General features: G+C 33.1%; 1 protein-coding gene across 2 annotated transcripts in view; it reads right to left on the bottom strand.

The window, feature by feature from the left end:
* The window catches only part of LOC137397647 (aminopeptidase Ey-like), a 50,125-nt gene that overhangs the window by 17,655 nt on the left and 15,224 nt on the right, over window positions 1–17,246 (bottom strand). Inside the window, exons 4-14 of one of the 2 annotated variants that reach the window (XM_068083948.1) lie at window positions 16,728–16,876; window positions 16,335–16,536; window positions 14,666–14,849; window positions 13,034–13,186; window positions 11,739–11,850; window positions 8,608–8,734; window positions 8,236–8,390; window positions 5,010–5,123; window positions 2,958–3,092; window positions 2,192–2,257; window positions 107–257 (exon numbers count right to left, since the gene is read on the bottom strand). In XM_068083948.1, the coding sequence (XP_067940049.1) occupies window positions 107–257; window positions 2,192–2,257; window positions 2,958–3,092; window positions 5,010–5,123; window positions 8,236–8,390; window positions 8,608–8,734; window positions 11,739–11,850; window positions 13,034–13,186; window positions 14,666–14,849; window positions 16,335–16,536; window positions 16,728–16,876 (1,548 nt within the window). Of the gene's footprint in view, window positions 1–106; window positions 258–2,191; window positions 2,258–2,957; window positions 3,093–5,009; window positions 5,124–8,235; window positions 8,391–8,607; window positions 8,735–11,738; window positions 11,851–12,827; window positions 12,984–13,033; window positions 13,187–14,665; window positions 14,850–16,334; window positions 16,537–16,727; window positions 16,877–17,246 lie in introns of both variants that reach the window. The other variant, XM_068083946.1, reaches the window with a different exon arrangement.

Raw genomic sequence — 17,246 nt, 5'->3', positions numbered from 1 at the left:
AATTTTTAAACTTTTCTACTTAGATATTTCAGCTTAAGGACTAACAAGTTTTGAAAACCATAAAAAGCATTCAAAATTCTGTATGAGAACTAATGGCTGGACATACCCATTTGCAAAAGCCATGTATCCAAAATTTCTTTAACATTCAGAGCATTCCCTCGGTCATCTTTAATTTGTTGTCTATCGGCCTCGTCCTGCATAGCTTGCCACAAATGGTCGTGATGGGCATCACGATATTGCTTGTTATCAATGTAATTCTGCAAAAAACAGACAACTCCACTGAATGACTTGAATAGCATGGCAAGTCAAGGTAAGGTAGGCTTGATGAAAGTGCTTGACTTCTGACTTTGCTAGCGTTTAGTGGCTTACTTAAAAAATGGTTTTCTGTTTCATTGAGGAAAAATTATTTTGACATAAAACAGTCAGACGTTTGTTAGCTGAAAGCTGTAAAAATGAATTTGAATAAAAAACTTTAATTTTATTTTTCATAATTTTGCTAAGGTTTTCTAAGAATTCTGACTTAAGCAGCAAAATATAGCTTATTTCAACAGTTGCTTGAACTACGAAGGATAATTATAGTGAATTGGAACTTGCTAGCATAAATCTGTACTGGTGTATTTTGCTAAAACGTTGACTGCTTGATTAACCAAATAACCGTCAAGACTGAAATAAGCACACACAAAATAAAAAATTTAAAACATTCAATGATAACCCGAATTAGGAACGAATTAAAATTACAATATGTTTTATGTGCGTGTACACATAAGAAAATTAGAAAAAAAAGTAACAGATAACGTTATTAAAAAAAAGAAAAGTACCTATTTGCTGCTCAAATAAAAAACAATTAAATATTATCCACCATTTGGGATGTTACAAATTTTCATAACCATCCCTTTCAACTACCTCCGCAACCAGCAATAAGAATGTAGAAACTGCGGCATCAACTCACCCGATAAGACGTCGTGTTCAACACAACAGCGGCTCTAGCAATTTGCCAGCCCACTTATGCAATGCCATTTCACATTGAGTACGATCACTCGATTACTCATACTATGGTATTTTACAACAACATTAATCCTTCTAAAGGATAAAACCTTTCTTTTTTGGCTTTTAAGTAAGCCAAAAAACCATTAAAAGATTACAGCTTAGAGAGTGTTAACTCTCTTTATATATGCCAACATAAAACTTAATCAGCACAAAGGTACATATACATACTTTAGTGAATGAGATTTGGTTTTCAAGTTATATTCCTATAATTGTCTAATGTAAAAAAATGCCAAACAGTACTATAAGATAATTTCAACATGGCTGGAAATTTAAACTTTCAAATAATCAAAGACAATGAGCAATTGAATTATTCGTAAAAATCTATGTTTTTGTTTTGTCACGTCTACAGTGGTGTAATAAAAACAGTATAAGTAACTAATACATCAAGAACAAGCCGTAGGATTTTATCAGCTAATTTAGCGCTTCGTTAAATGAGCTGCAAACATTTTACAAAAAATCTCTGATTTGTATTTATAAAACATAAAATAAAGAATTGTTTTCTCTTTGAAATTTTTAAAGTTATTCTTATAGTTAAAGTCTTTTTGAAAGTTATTTTTATGCGTCTCTACCAATTTGATAAATTGCATAATTTCCACACTTGGTCAACCAATAGATTACAAATTTCTTTGCTATCTGCAAGGTGGTATGGTGGCGTGGTATATCAGAACTATAAAGTTTTATAGGCATATCAAAATCATTAAATTCCAAAAAAACACTCTCTAACAATAAATGTATTTTTTCATAAAAATGAAAACTAAAATAGATAATTATTATTTAAATGTAAAACGCATTGAAGTAACAGACATCGGATTAGTTAGTATAATAAAGATATCAAGGAATATTTATTCCACTTGTTTGAATGAATGTTATTCAGTTAGTCCCAAAATTAATGGTCACCAATATTGGGCATTTTTGAAATTTTAAAAATCTTCTAAGACCCGAATTATAGCTTATTAGAAAATTTGGTTTAAAAGTTTTTCTCTATTAGCAAAAGACCTAAGTATACTTGAGCTGACTGTCTGAGGCGTTAGACTGGCTGATTATATGGAGGAATTACTCCATTATGTAAGAGAGCCAAGTTAAACTCTCTTAGTGTAAAACTCAACCTGATAAAACTCTAGAAATCATAGGTTTAAACACTTACAGACAGCGCCCTTGTGAATGTGACATCACCAAGGAAGTACCTCATCATTCTTATCAAACTGCCTCCCTATAAAGAATCCAAATTGGCTTAACTTTCGTACATAGAAGCAACAATCTGTAACTTTCAATTAAAAAAATATTCAAATGTAAATGAATAATAAAGTTAGTTTTTCTTCTTTTCAGAAATCTACACTCTGATTCACTTATAATATAATGCACAACTATAATCTTTTGAATTGGTCAACTCTAGATGACTAGAGTTGACCAACTCAAAAGACTTCAATTCAATTCAAAAGACAAATTCAATTTAACTCTAGATGATCGGAGTTGACAAATTCAAAATACTTCAATTCAATTCAAAAGACTTCAATTCAATTCAAAAGACTTCAATTCAATTCAGAAGACAAATTCAATTCAACTCCAAATCACTGGAGTTGTTCGCTAAAGTTCTGACAACTCTTTCCAAACTCATATTGACAAAGGTTAATTTATTAGCAGAAGCATTTAACTGTGAAGTGTTTATATACCTTGCCATAGGAAATATTGAGCTGTGAAGTGTTTATATACCTTGCCATAGGAAATATTGAACTGTGAAGTGTTTATATACCTTGCCATAGGAACTATTGAACTGTGAAGTGTTTATATACCTTGCCACAGGAAATATTGAACTGTGAAGTGTTTATATACCTTGCCATAGGAAATATTGAACTGTGAAGTGTTTATATACCTTGCCATAGGAAATATTGAACTGTGAAGTGTTTATATACCTTGCCATAGGAAATGCTGTCAAATATTTCATTGATTTCATCTGGATGCTGGACCTCTACATAAATAGGGTGAGATGTAGCTAAACTGTCTGCTTTCAGGGTGCTCTGTACATCAGTTATTACAAATTGATCAAGCTACAAACAAAGATCTTGGTATGATTATTTGAATACAGACATGAAACATTTAAAAACACCCTGTTACACCAAACTGTTGCCTGCGTAACGTTTAGCCATAAAATTTTGCCCTGTGTCCAGGGCAAAACAAGTCTGCAAACAGGCGTGCTAAACCATTAGACTAAGCGGCTACATTGCTGTACAAGGGAATAATTGTACACAAGATGTTTATTACATTTGCCAATTTTTAATGCCGATTGGTTAAAACACTCAAGCTTCCGTTAGCACGCTTTAAGATCATGATGCAATTTACTCTCCTATTGCTGGTTCAAGCTATCACTAAAAGCCTGAGTCATCACTAAAAGCCTGAGTTATCACTAAAAGCCTGAGTTATCACTAAAAGCCTGAGTTATCACTAAAAGCCTGAGTCATCACTAAAAGCCTGAGTCATCAATAAAAGCCTGAGTTATCACTAAAAGCCTGAGTTATCACTAAAAGCCTGAGTTATCACAAAAAGCCTGAGTTATGACTAAAAGCCTGAGTTATCACAAAAAGCCTGAGTTATGACTAAAAGCCTGAGTCATCACTAAAAGCCTGAGTCATCACTAAAAACCTGAGTCATCACTAAAAGCCTGAGTCATCACTAAAAGCCTGAGTCATCACTAAAAGCTTGAGTTATCACTAAAAGCCTGAGTCATCACTAAAAGCCTGAGTTATTCAAACTCCTTCAGTAAATAAACCAAGCCAATAAAAAATAAATTTCTATGCGAAAACCCTTTTACTTACCCGTGCAACGCCAAGCATTCATCTAGTTATCCAATATGGCTAATATATATTTCACTTGAAGTACACGTAACTTGTTTGTGTGAGATAACTAGTTTAACCAAAACTTTTAATGAATATTTTAATTTTTACAAAAATTTTTTATGCTTTTTTTTATTGGAGCAGAAATATGTGCATGTAGGCTAACGAGCAGTAGCAAACATGATCAACACAAACGCAAAAATAACAAGAATTCACTAAAGAAGGAGAACCAAGCAACAATTACTAGTGTCCACTTGCCTGTCCTTCACATATGAAAACAAGCCATATACCAAAATATATAAGAAAATCAAATAAAGTAAGTTATGATGCGTTTTATCTAACATAAAAATAAGCAAAAAGCGGGACACAACTAGGATATTTAAATATTACAAAACAATAGCGGTAGTAAGTTTAATAGATATTTTTAGACATCCTTAAAACAGCAAAACGAAGCCTAAACAAACAGACAAAAATCAGGCAAACAGGTAGACAGCCAGCAAAAATCTAATCACACCGAAGTGAAGATTAGTGAAGATTAGTGAAGATTAGTGAAGATTAGTAGATGTGATCTTTTCTAATTTTAATTTTTATTAGTATTAATATTTTTTTTAGCTCGTACAGTAATTTTCAATATATGACCAGTAAATTTGGTTGAATAGTTGCAACTTTGTAAATACAAACAAAAAGCTAAAAAGAACTAAAAATATAATGCAAAAATAATACGACATAAAGCTAATTCAAACTGTATCTAAAGTAAATTTTATGCCAACTATATCTATTTTACATCCTACCACCAAATCTGCCAAACATAGATTTTTGTTTATATGTCTTCAAATAAAGTAATTATAATACCTTTTTTTTATTGATTCTATTTTATAAAATAGTTTTGACATGTTTTTACATTCAGTTTTATACAACCTTGTGTTTCAAACTCTAAATGCAATTTAAAAAATTACTGTTGGCCTTCGTGCTTTAAAATAAATTAAAAAAATAAAAGGTATTTTTATAAAATATTTTTTTGATCAAAAAACGTTTTGAAAAAGAAAGCAATGATGAAATTGGCATCTGCAGGTGAAATTTGTTTGCTTATTGGCGTAAACCGATGCTATCAGCAGTCTTGTCTGCTTTACTTACCATCTGCCAGGTGGGTTCTGTGAAGTCCACTCCAATGTACTCTACGTAAGTGGCAAATCCTTCGTTCAGCCAGAGGTCATCCCACCAGGTAGGAGATACAAGGTTTCCAAACCACTACCAAAGAAAGTTAGATTATGAGCATAATTCGATCAACATAATAATATATTATTACGTTAATATTATATTAATACAATAATATATTATTACATTAATATTATATTAATACAATAATATATTATTACCTTAATATTATATTAATATAATAATATATTATTATATTAATGTATTACCTAAATGCCCATTAAAATATTGATATAATAGTATATATATTTAATTATATAACTATTCTATCAATATTATTGTATAACATATATTTTATTAGTTAATATAACTAATAGTAGTTAATAATTATAATTTATATAGTATATAGAATATATAGTATATTAATTTATAATTAATATATTTAATAAATATATATGTATAATATTATTATATTATTAATAATATAATTAAGAGCTAGCAGATCTGTATTAGTGGTGTTATTACTCTGGTCAGGCTCTGCATATAAAATGATTCCTGTGTAGCATTAAGACACAATAAACACGCTTGTGATCATGGCTTATGAATAACAGGCACAACATGTAATTGATAATTCTGTTAAACAATTTATTGCAAATATAATAACAAAATATTATATATAAATAAAGCTAATAGATATAACAAGCATAATGTGTAATTAATAATTTTGTTGAACAATTTATTGCAAATATAATAACAAAATATTATATATAAATAAAGCTAATAGATATAACAAGCATTATATATTCATTTATTGTACTAATATTTCTTAGCTAATATAATCTTAAATCCACCAAAGTTTGCTTCGACTTGAAAAGTTGCGGAAGCCATTTGTCTCACAATGTCTCACAATGTCTCACAAGTCTCACAATGTCATTTGTCTCACAAATGACATTTTGAGACACTTCTGCAGTTATAATACTGCATAAAAATTAGCTTCACTCAGCCTCAAAATGATAGGGTTTTAGATACTAACTAGAAATTCCACTGTCATACCACGACCAAAGTGATATTGGGAAAAAAGAAAGGGTACTGATGGTTGAGAAATGCAATATTAGCAGTCAAATAGGATAACTGCAATGGTAGCTGTAATGTACTGGGTGTGGGTGTTATTATATACACAACAAATGCAATAATGAAAGGAAAATATTATATGTTTATATCTCTCCTCCTGCAAAAAGAGAAATGCAATATTGGCCAATATTAGAAGTAAAATGCATTGATACTATTAGAATAACCAATATTATTAATACAGTAATGATAGCAAACCAATGCACAATTTTGTTTACATTTCAAAACTTCATAGCTAACAATATCACGAAGTTGTGATATTGATATAAATTTTTAAAAAAGCTGTACTACGTAGTCATTGTTCTGTAGTCATCCAAACTTATAATTAATTATTGTAATAATCTCATAAAACCGTTAAAAAATATCATCATCATTTCCTTTACTTATACTGCGTTGGACATCAGTTAGAATGTGAAAGTACTCAAATGCGTCGGCAAATGAAATTGAAAATGAAAAAATTGAAATCGGCAAGAATGAAACGATTTCTGTACTCCTATGTTAATTGCCCAAACCTTCGGCAATTCGACAATGCTATAGACTGGTGAAAAGTGCACGTTTTTTTTGTAAAATGCGCAAGACTTTATCGTCCTATTCTCTGTCGCTCGGCGTTTCAATTTCCGGTCTTAACTTTTATTAAACCAAGATTTTCAAGCGTTTTGTGGCGATTTTCGTCCAAATTAATCTGCATATTTGTGTGTAATCCGATCAGATGGGTTAATTTTAGGAATTTGCAGTAACCTTTCAAAAGCTTGGTAACATTTTTAAATAGGTTTATATGCGTTTTGTATCATTATTATACTTTAATGACTTTACTGAGAAACAGTTAAATTTGTTGATAGGATTTCGTTGCATGGGTTTGGTGACGGCCGTTAACGTATAATTTTTCGGGAGTTGTGTGCACATGTGCATTTATCATAAATCTCCCAATCAATCGCTTCACTCTTGTTTGGTCGTGGGAATATTATCATAAGCCCTGCACGTAATACCGCTGTATGTTCAGTAAGGTCTTGTTACGCCCAATAAAAAATGAACCACTGACACACAATGCAGTTATTTGCTGTGCCTTCACACACCAAAACTGCTAAACAATGCGTGGTGTAGACAAATAGAATGGCGTAAGTCATGTGAAGGGCATGACGCTTTAGCTGTATTTTCAACTAATATTAAAATATCATCAGAATTTTTGTACTGTAACACAAATCATGGACAATTTGTGATAACAATAAGAATTATGCCGCTAATTGTATTGTTATATTTCGCTCAAAGAACAATGCTAAATTTTAGCAATGGAAGCAGCCAAGTACAAAAATACTTTAAGGCAGGTGTGAATTGAACTATAAAAAATGATTTTAATTTAAAATGTTTTATAAACATTTCAAATTTATACAAAAAAATTTTGTATATATTTAGCTAGTGGGAATATCTTTGTCTATATATAAATATAAATATAAATAGTTGTCTGTGTGAAGCCTTTCAAAATCAATTTTGGATATATTAGCATACTAGCATGGACTGGAAAGGAAAAAAAGAATTGAATCGAGAATGAAACAACCAATTATTTCGGTGAATCACAGATGTATCCGCTTCAACTTTACTGATGGAAAAAAAAAAAAAAATATTTGTTTCAAAACAATGCATATACAATACATTGCTGGGAAATTGCTGACGCGCTGACAAGGTGTTGCTTTCACAAAAAATGTGCTTTTTTGGTGTGTCGCATCAAGCCACATCAATAGGTTTCAAAGTTCGTGGCCAGCTTGAAATAAAATTTTGTTGTAGCTACCAACAACTCCATGGTCTTATTTAAAAAACAGATTAAAGTAGCTAATAAATTCTATGAGGATCACATGGTGAGTCACATGGTGAGTCACATGGTAAGTCATACGATGAGTCACCTGATGAGTCACAAGATGAGTCACTGGATAAGTTACATGATGAGTCACACGAAGAGGGTTTAAGTAGATATATTCATAGCTTGGAGCAACATTCATTTTTTTCAGCAAGTTGTATAACAAGCTCTTAAGAACTTGCTTAAAAAAGTTTCTGCAAAAAATTCAACTCCATCCGTTTCACCTACCTGATGTGCCAGTTCATGCGAGACTACTACTGCCACTCTTTGCTTGTTGCTGGCAGCAGATACCTTTTCATCGTACAACAAAGCTGTCTCTCTGTATGTGATAAGACCCCAATTTTCCATGGCTCCAGCAGCAAAATCAGGAATGGCAATCATGTCTACAAAGTAATTGATGTTTTTTCACATGCAGGTATCCTATGACTTTTCTGGTTGAGCTTTATTGTCACAAAAATTTCGTAAAACGTTGCTACAACTGTAACATATGACAAAGTTCTAGTACTCGGATGAAATAAGTTAGTTAATAGCTAAAGCCAACAGTGGGTATAAAACTTTCACAAGTAAGGTTTGTGGCTGCTGTTGAGAGCAGCTCCTGACCTGTTTTTGGAAGGGGGAAGGATTCGTTAAAAAATTCCTCAAAGTAGGTAAGTATTCGGATGCCCTGATCGAGGGCGTAATCCACCTGGTTTATAGCTTCTTTCCTTGCCCAGACTCTAAATGTGATCTAAAAGTATATGCTAAATATAACACCTAGAACAGACATATATGCAATAGTTTATTTATTATCAAATATTGAGCAGATGTTAGACCCTAAAGTTTAGAGATGGAGAGGAGGAACTTAAAGGGGGAACTTAAAGGAGGAACTCAAAGGGGGAACTTAAAGGGAGAACTTAAAGGAGGAACTTAGAGGGGGAACTTGAAGGGGAAATTTAAAGGGGGAACTTAAAGGGGAAACTTAAAGGGGGAACTTAAAGGGGAACTTAAAGGGGGAACTTAGAGGGGAAACTTAAAAGGGGAGCTTAAAGGGGGAACTTAAAAGGGGGAACTTAAAGGGGAGCTTAAAAAAGAACTTACACCAAATTTTAGTGAATTTAATCAGAAAGTATTGGTATTTTTTAACTTTTTTAATTTCTTTGATGTTTGAGGTGATCTGATTGCCAGATTGTATTCACCAATAAAATTGGCAATACTTGATTATGGTTAAAGCGCACAGAATCAAGCGAAGGAGCAATTATGATGTCTATAGTTGCAAAGAGACCACCAGAATAGAGGCGTGTAACGCTGCAACTTGAGCACAATAGTTGATATCATTAATGAGAACTACAGGCAGCCACACAACTAGTGACATAATTTTGGCACATACTTTTTCTTTTGAGCATTTTAATCGCGATCAAGTTTTGTCGATTTTAATTTTGAAACATCCTGCTAGTCAGATGACTTCAAACATCAAAAACAATTGCAAATGATAGAGAAATACTGATACTTTCTGATACAATCCACTAAAACTTTGTGGATTATCATCTTTAAGACAATCAAAACTTAGCTATATGTCAACATCGCACCTAAATTATCTTACCCGTTTTTTAATTTTGTTTTTAGCAGTTAAAAATGAACTTTCACACAAATTTTCATTAATTTTATCGGCAAGCATTGGTATTTTTCTATCATTTGCGATGTGGTATTGGCTGTTGTTGTTTGAGGTGATCTGACTGCCAGGATGTTTCAAGATTAAAATTTTCAAAACTTGATTACTGTTAAAACACTCAGAATAAAATAAGCACCTAGTTGCTCGGCTGCCTGTCTTTCTTGTTATTGATATCAGCTATTGTGTTCAAGTTACAGCATTGCGAGTCTCTATTCTGCCAGTCTCTTTGCCGAAGTGCAACTATAGACATCATAATTACACTTTCGCTTGAATCTGAGTGTTCAGAGAAAGGATCTCATTCAAACTATTATATCTCTAGACTGTGTAGGTCTACAAAGGCGAAACTCACATCAACTAGTAACTTGATGCCTTAACTTTATATTACATATAGTAAATTTTTTTTCAATTTGGGACTAGTTTGTATTTGTGAACCGCGGGTAGAAATGTGTGGGCGAGATCGACAATGCAACTTGGTCGCTTGCTGCTATTTGTTTCTTGGACTATCAATGACGCCTAGGTCCTTGTCGTGACTGATGTGGCACCAATATTAGATCTCAAGTATTTATAGCACGCGGTGGCCATGGCTCAAGGTTGTTATTGTTTTTGGTTGGTAATAAAATTCATCGCTACAATAATTATTATTTAATTTTATGACTTTCCTTACCAGACTTTCATCCTCATCAGTTACAAATTCAGTGACTAAACTAATATCATCATCTTCCTCATTTTCTTGGCTTTTCCACAGGTCCGTATTCCCTAGGGCGGCTGGCCGGCTGAGCCGCCCCAACATTTTAGGAATTTTTGGCGGCTAAGTATAGTCAAACTTGTAGAACTCGCCCTTGGATAAAATGTAAAACTTTATCACAAACACTTGGTTAACTCGAACAGATTTGTTTGGTCCGTTCCTACGCAATGATAAACTGCTTTAGATAACTCGACCTCAACATCATTAACTCGAACTGTTATTTGCCCAACGGCTACGGGAACGGTTTTTATCGCTGTAGAATATCACTTTATTCCAAGCCATAGAGATAAACGTTAACTTTTAATAGTTCTTGGACGTCATTATTATCATTGTCGGCAAAATATTTTTGTTAACGACTTTTATAAAGGTTTGCAAAAGGTCAAGTTTTACCAAACATCCATTTGGCAATGGCCCAACGAAAGCGTAAAAACCTTCGGATGAGCTTAAAATAAAATCGGCAAAATCGATCTTTGTAGAAACGCTCAAAAGAAAAAAAGATGTCTTTTTTCTGAGCGTTTCAACTGCGGTCAAGTTTAGCCTATTTTAATCTGAAAACGTCCTGGCAGTCACATCACCTAAAACAAACAAATCTCAAATAATAGAAAAAATGTTTATACTTTCTGATAAAATCTTTTAAAACTTTACGTGAGATGCCCGGTTGAGGCCCTACATAAAAGAAACCTGTTGAGGGGGCTGATACCACCCCTCCAAACCCCCAGATGCTTATAACTAGTCGCCTAACATTAGTCGCTCCAATTTGCAACCAGGGAATACAGGCCTGCTTTTCAAAAAGAACTTGTTATCTCAATTTGTTTTGCCACGCTGCTCAGTCGGCGTATTAGCTATAATGAGTTTAGCAGAAATTGCCCAATGAGCCCAACCACACACAAAGGTTACCTGCATTTCTAATATGATGATTTTAATGTGGATATCAATGAACAAAGCTATTTAATTTCACGTTTTCGCTCGTTCGTTATGATAGTTTAGTTTCGCCCATGAGATTTTCGCGAGAAGATGACTCCGCGAAAATGCAAAAGTTAGATGACGCAAATACATAAGTGTCTAGGGTAGTTGTACTTTTGCTTGAATCTGAGTGTACAGAAAAAGGATCTTATTCAAACGATTATATCTCTAGACTGGAGAGGTCTACAAAGGCGAAACTTACATAAACTTGTTGCTTGATGTCTTAACTTTATATTATATACACATGTATATTATTTCATATTATTAGATAATATTTCCATCAGCAGCACATCAATGGTGTAAGTTTACCTTTAAATAGGCAAAAACATTAGCTGTAATTATAGCCTGTAAATTATGGTAACTGAATTAGCTTACATTGTTCTCGGTGGTATTTTCCTTGTAGCCAAAGTCACAGACTATCATTGCAAGGAGGTAGGTAGACATCTTTACCGTTTCTTTAAAGTGGTCTATGGCCCATTCACCTGATCTACAAGTATGTTTTGCTTGTAAAGTTTTATTGCTATCTTATACAAGAGTTGTAACATAATTTAAAATAAGGCGTGTAGTATAACTTTAAAGAAGGGGTGTAACATAATTTTAAAGAAGGGTTGTAACACGATCTTAAAGAAGGGATGTAACATGATCTTAAATAAGGGGTGTAACATAATGTCAAGCAGAGCTGTCATTCTCTTAGCCTGAGAATGGTGTATAAAAACTGTAGGTAATAAAGTTGAATGTAAACGCTTAATTTTACAAAAGCAAAAACGCTAAACCAGTTGTACAACTTTGCTGGGCTGTAGGAAAGCTATGTAACATCAATGTCGGCAGTTATTAAGATTAGCTCAAACTTTGTACCATAACACAATAATTAAAACTAGGAGTTGACAACTTTCAGTCTCATAAAATGGTCTTTTAATATATCCGTTGATACTTATGAATAGTTGTGTAGAAATTGGACAACTATTTTGGCTACAACCTTACCTATTTCTATAAGCTATTTTTAATAACAAATAATATACAGTGAATTACTTTCCCATATTCTATGTCACTTATCTAAATGTTTTAACAGTGATCAAGTTTTGTAAATTTTCATCTTGAGACATCTTGGTGGTCAAATACCTCAAACATAAAAAAGCAAATAATAGAAAAATACCAAGACTTTCTGATAAAATTCATTAAAATTTAGTGTAAGTTAGTCTTTAAAACGAGAGATAAATGAATTGCTTTTTAATTAGTACCAGAGAGCCGTCATAGATTACTACATAACCCTGTTAGTAAAATATATATAGCCACTATCTCAGCATGCAGCTTGTTGCTCTAGCAGTTTTCAGGGCTACCCAACATCTCAACTAGCAGTGAATGGGCAGTACAGCCATCAGTTTTCAGGCAGCTCAATTTGAAATTACAAATAATCCATGAAACAGAGCTCTAAAGACCATAGCCATGCCATGCATTGATACCTACAAGTTCTGGGTGTTTTGTAATGGCATATTCGACAGAGAGACCATGCTGGTTTGACGAATAATGCTTATCGTAAAGTTTGCCTTCAGTGCTGGCTCATCAAAACACGGTAGCGCTTTTCTTGCATCCGTGGCAGCCAGCTGTGTGACAGCCAAATACCTTAAAACCACACGAAAAGACATGTATGGTTATTTGAAAGGTTAACTCACGTTTCGTTGCTGACTATAGGCATGTTGGACAGAGCAACATAGCTAGGATGCCTCCAGAGTGATATGGTGAAGTTGGCTTTTAAAGCGGGTTCATCGAAACAAGGGAAGGCTTTTCTGGCATCCGTAGGTTGGTACTGAGTTGTGGCGATATATCTTATAATAGAGATATCATCAATTCTCGAAGCAATGCTGACACTCAGTAGAGTAACAATAGTTAGGTAGGTTGATGAAACATTCAGATATAATTGAGCAAAACTTGAAAAGAAAAGAATTTACGCTTTACTTGTTTTGTGCCATCTACAATTTTGTTTAGAACAGTAAATGTTTTCTCACTGCCAGATACGTGAACTTATTTTACAAATTTGCATTGTTGAATTCAAAATGCTGAATGATTTAACTCTTTCATAAACCACTGACATGTTTCAATTCTGAAGTGGCAGATATTCGTAATGTAATGGTTTTATTTTGTACCCAAAGATACACTTAACAACTGTATCGCTAAGTCTTTCAATCTTTTGTCAAAAGTGATAAGATGTACACCTGAACTTGGCAGTTTAAAGTCTTCCTTGTGCAATTTTTGTTGTTGTGTATAGGACACCCCATAGCAATACCTATAACTTACTTATTTATTTTTGTTACCAATTTGTTAAACTTTTTTTATAAAAATTGCTATAGACTGCTCATAAAAAGTATGTATATATGTATATATATATATTTATACAGAAAAAAAAGTTTAAAAAAATTGTGGTTAAAAAAACTTTTATTACTAGTAGTTTCATGCTCTGAAACTATTAGTAATAAAAATGTTTTTTTAACCACAAGTTTTAAACTTGCTTTTTTCTATAACAGGCTCTATTTAATAATATCAAGCACTCTGTGTGGATATTTTACTCGAAGTTACATATATATAATATATATATATATATATATATATATATATATACAATAAAGTATAGGCTAAAAGTCAGCATAAAGTGCTTGATACTGAAGTAGAGCTTACTATAAATTTGATAAGAAATAAGAAATTTATTAAAATTTGACTAAGCAGAAAATTACTAAGTTTCATATTACACAAAAGCTGTGTAACACTCGTCAAATAAAATGACTAAGCATTTATCGTCGGAATGCAACTCGTCAGATAGCAGTAACTCGTCAGATAAAATGCATAGTCATTTTATCTGACGATTGTTACACACCTTTTGTGTAATATGAAACTTTTAGTAATTTTTTGCTTAGTCAAATTTTAATAAATTTCTTAGCAAATTTATATATATATATATATATAAAATTATGCTTAATTAATTTAAATTTCATTTCTTCCATGAAACCAAATTAATTTAAGTTAAATCAATTTCCAATTGATTTTTTAAATTAATTTAATTTTTTTAACCCTTTAAACTTTTAGCCATGAATAGCTTCAGTAACTGAAAAGTTAAAACAAGTGCTATAGCAAGATTACTATAGTGACAGACAAACAAGGTAGAAGAAACAATGGCAGAAAAATAACAGCAAAAGAAACAGTGATAACAGATGTAAAATTGACCCTAATTATAAAAACGGCAGGTTGGACAATAACATGAGTACTAGTAATAACAATATTAGATTACATTAAACTACATAGTAAATCCTTACCTATCTTGACTTCCATTTTTGTAAGTACTATAGTACAACCCTGCCAGGTCATTCTTTAGAGGTCCGGAGTAGCTGAGTGTCAATCGGTATTGCTTGTTTACTTCTAGAGGTGTACTTGTAGTAAAATTGACAAACTCTCTATCGTTGTCATACACAGGATGATCTATTGCGATGTCAGCTCCGCCTAATAAGATATAGAACTGAAACTTATGCAAGAAAAAGGAAAAATGAAACAATAAACTTGCTAAACTATATGTAAGTTGATAATTTTTATACTAACGTAGGTTACTTTGCGTCTCCAAAAATAACATAAAAAGTAAAGAAATCTAAGGCTATGTTTGTGGGATATAATAACTAATATAGAAATTATTTTGTATTTATGGCAACTGAAAATTTACTGAATCAAATTTCCTGAATAATGATGTTTTTGCTTTGAAAGCCTTTCAACTGGCTGAACAGAACCCCATGTAACATATATGTAAAAAGGATTTTTAGCATTGCCCTACCGCAAATATGTATTTATGTGGAGAACTTCTAATAATGCCAAAAAAAGTGATCTGTTAACTACATAATGATACCAAATTTGAATGATTCACAACAAGTACTGTGACCTGAGGGCTCTTCCATTTAGTTCCCTCTAATTTTGTAGAGTTGTCTGCCATTAATATACATACGAGTTGACAACCGTTACCTAGGCCAGAAAGAGTAATTTGATTGGTTCACAATAAGTCATGTGACCTGAGGGCTCTTCCATTTAGTTCCCTCTAATTTTGTACAAAGTTGTTTGCCATTAATATGCATACGAATTGACAACCGTTACCTAGGCCAGAAAGAGCAATTTGATTGGTTCACAACAAGTAATGTGACCTGAGGGCTCTTCCATTTAGTTCCCTCTAATTTTGTATAAAGTTGTTTGCCATTAATATGCATACGAATTGACAACCGTTACCTAGGCCAGAAAGAGCAATTTGATTGGTTCACAACAAGTAATGTGACCTGAGGGCTCTTCCATTTAGTTCCCTCTAATTTTGTACAAAGTTGTTTGCCATTAATATGCATACGAATTGACAACCGTTACCTAGCTCAGAAAAAGTAATTTGATTGGTTCACAATAAGTCATGTGACCTGAGGGCTTTTCTATTCAATTCCCTCTAATTTTGAAGTAACTTGTTAAGCACACAAAATTATTACGTTGAAAATATCATAATAGATTGTGTCCTAATGTAACAATGTCAACTAGTTTACAAATACAAAACAATTTTTGTTTTTTACATTACACAATTTACACCTACATGTATATTTTATAAATTAAAGTGAGTATTCTATTTAATTTTCAAAGTCTGGGGTACTGCTCCGTGAAACTTTGATTGACACTTAAAATATTGAAGCTGCCAAACTAGCAAAAAATAATACAAGTTTCGCTTTTTCTGTCGTCTCTTGTTTTATTTAGGGGTCGCAATAGCAAATGATATATCTTGGCACAGAATAAATTTTGTCCATTTGCTCATGATATTGGCACAGAAGCAATTGTGTTTGGATGTCCTTTCTAGCACTACCATCTGTTATTCGAACCACTGACCTACTGATTATATGCACCTTGTCCATGTGCTAGTATTAAACCTATTTGGTTCATGCTTGAATATCCCTAATATCGCTGTTATTTTCCTACCTTCTTCTTTAAGGCTGTATGTTTTCACTGTAAGACTTTTAATGTGAAGAGTGATTCTAGTAGTTTCCTCTTTGCAGTCCATCAGTATGGAGACATTGCCAGTGTTGGTAAAGTCTTTCGGATCATTTTGGTAGATGTCAGGCTTCATTTCTACCTCATAGCTGACAGGTATAAGCCAAGTGGGTAATCGAACGTCTCGAACCTGGTTCAACATATCAAATCTAGAGTTTTCAAAAGCAAGGTAGCAATTACTATCTCTAGATCAAGGAATAATGGAACACCATGTCATGCTAAATGCGCGAATTGTATTTATACATTGTGCATAAACCCTACATATATTAATAGCTTTACATTATATAATTATTATTATTAATGCTGAAGTGCAGCTGATACCTTTGGTTGATTGCCCGCTGACGCTGTTGTTGTTGTCATCATTGGTGTTGCTGTTGTCGGCATCATTGGTGTTGTTGTTGCTGCTGCAGGGGGCTTAGCAGTAGTTTCTGGTTTTGTCGCATCTTTTTCACACACACCTTGTTGTATGCCTGGTTATAAACAAAATTACACACATATATATATATATAAACAGACACTGAGGGAGACAAAACGAGAGAGAGAGTGAGTGAGAAAGAGGGAGCGAGAGGGAAAGAGAGAGGGAGATAGAGAGAGGGAGATAGAGAGAGGGAGATAGAGAGAGGGAGATAGAGAGAGAGGGAGCAAGAGAGAGAGACAAAGAGAGAGAGATAGAGATAGAGAGAGGAAGAGAGAAAGAGAGAGGGAGAAAAAGAGGGAGAGACAGAGAGAGGGAGGAAGAGCGGGTAAGAACGTGAGAGGGAGAGAAAGAGAGAGAAAGGACGGCGAGAGAAAGAGGGAGGGTGAAAAAGAGAGAAAAAAAAGATGGGAAGAGATAGACAG

The sequence above is a fragment of the Watersipora subatra genome, chromosome 5, assembly GCF_963576615.1.
Source record: "Watersipora subatra chromosome 5, tzWatSuba1.1, whole genome shotgun sequence".
Classification (NCBI taxonomy): domain Eukaryota; kingdom Metazoa; phylum Bryozoa; class Gymnolaemata; order Cheilostomatida; family Watersiporidae; genus Watersipora; species Watersipora subatra.
Note: the sequence above shows the minus strand (reverse complement) of the source record. Positions and strands in the feature narration are given on the sequence as shown.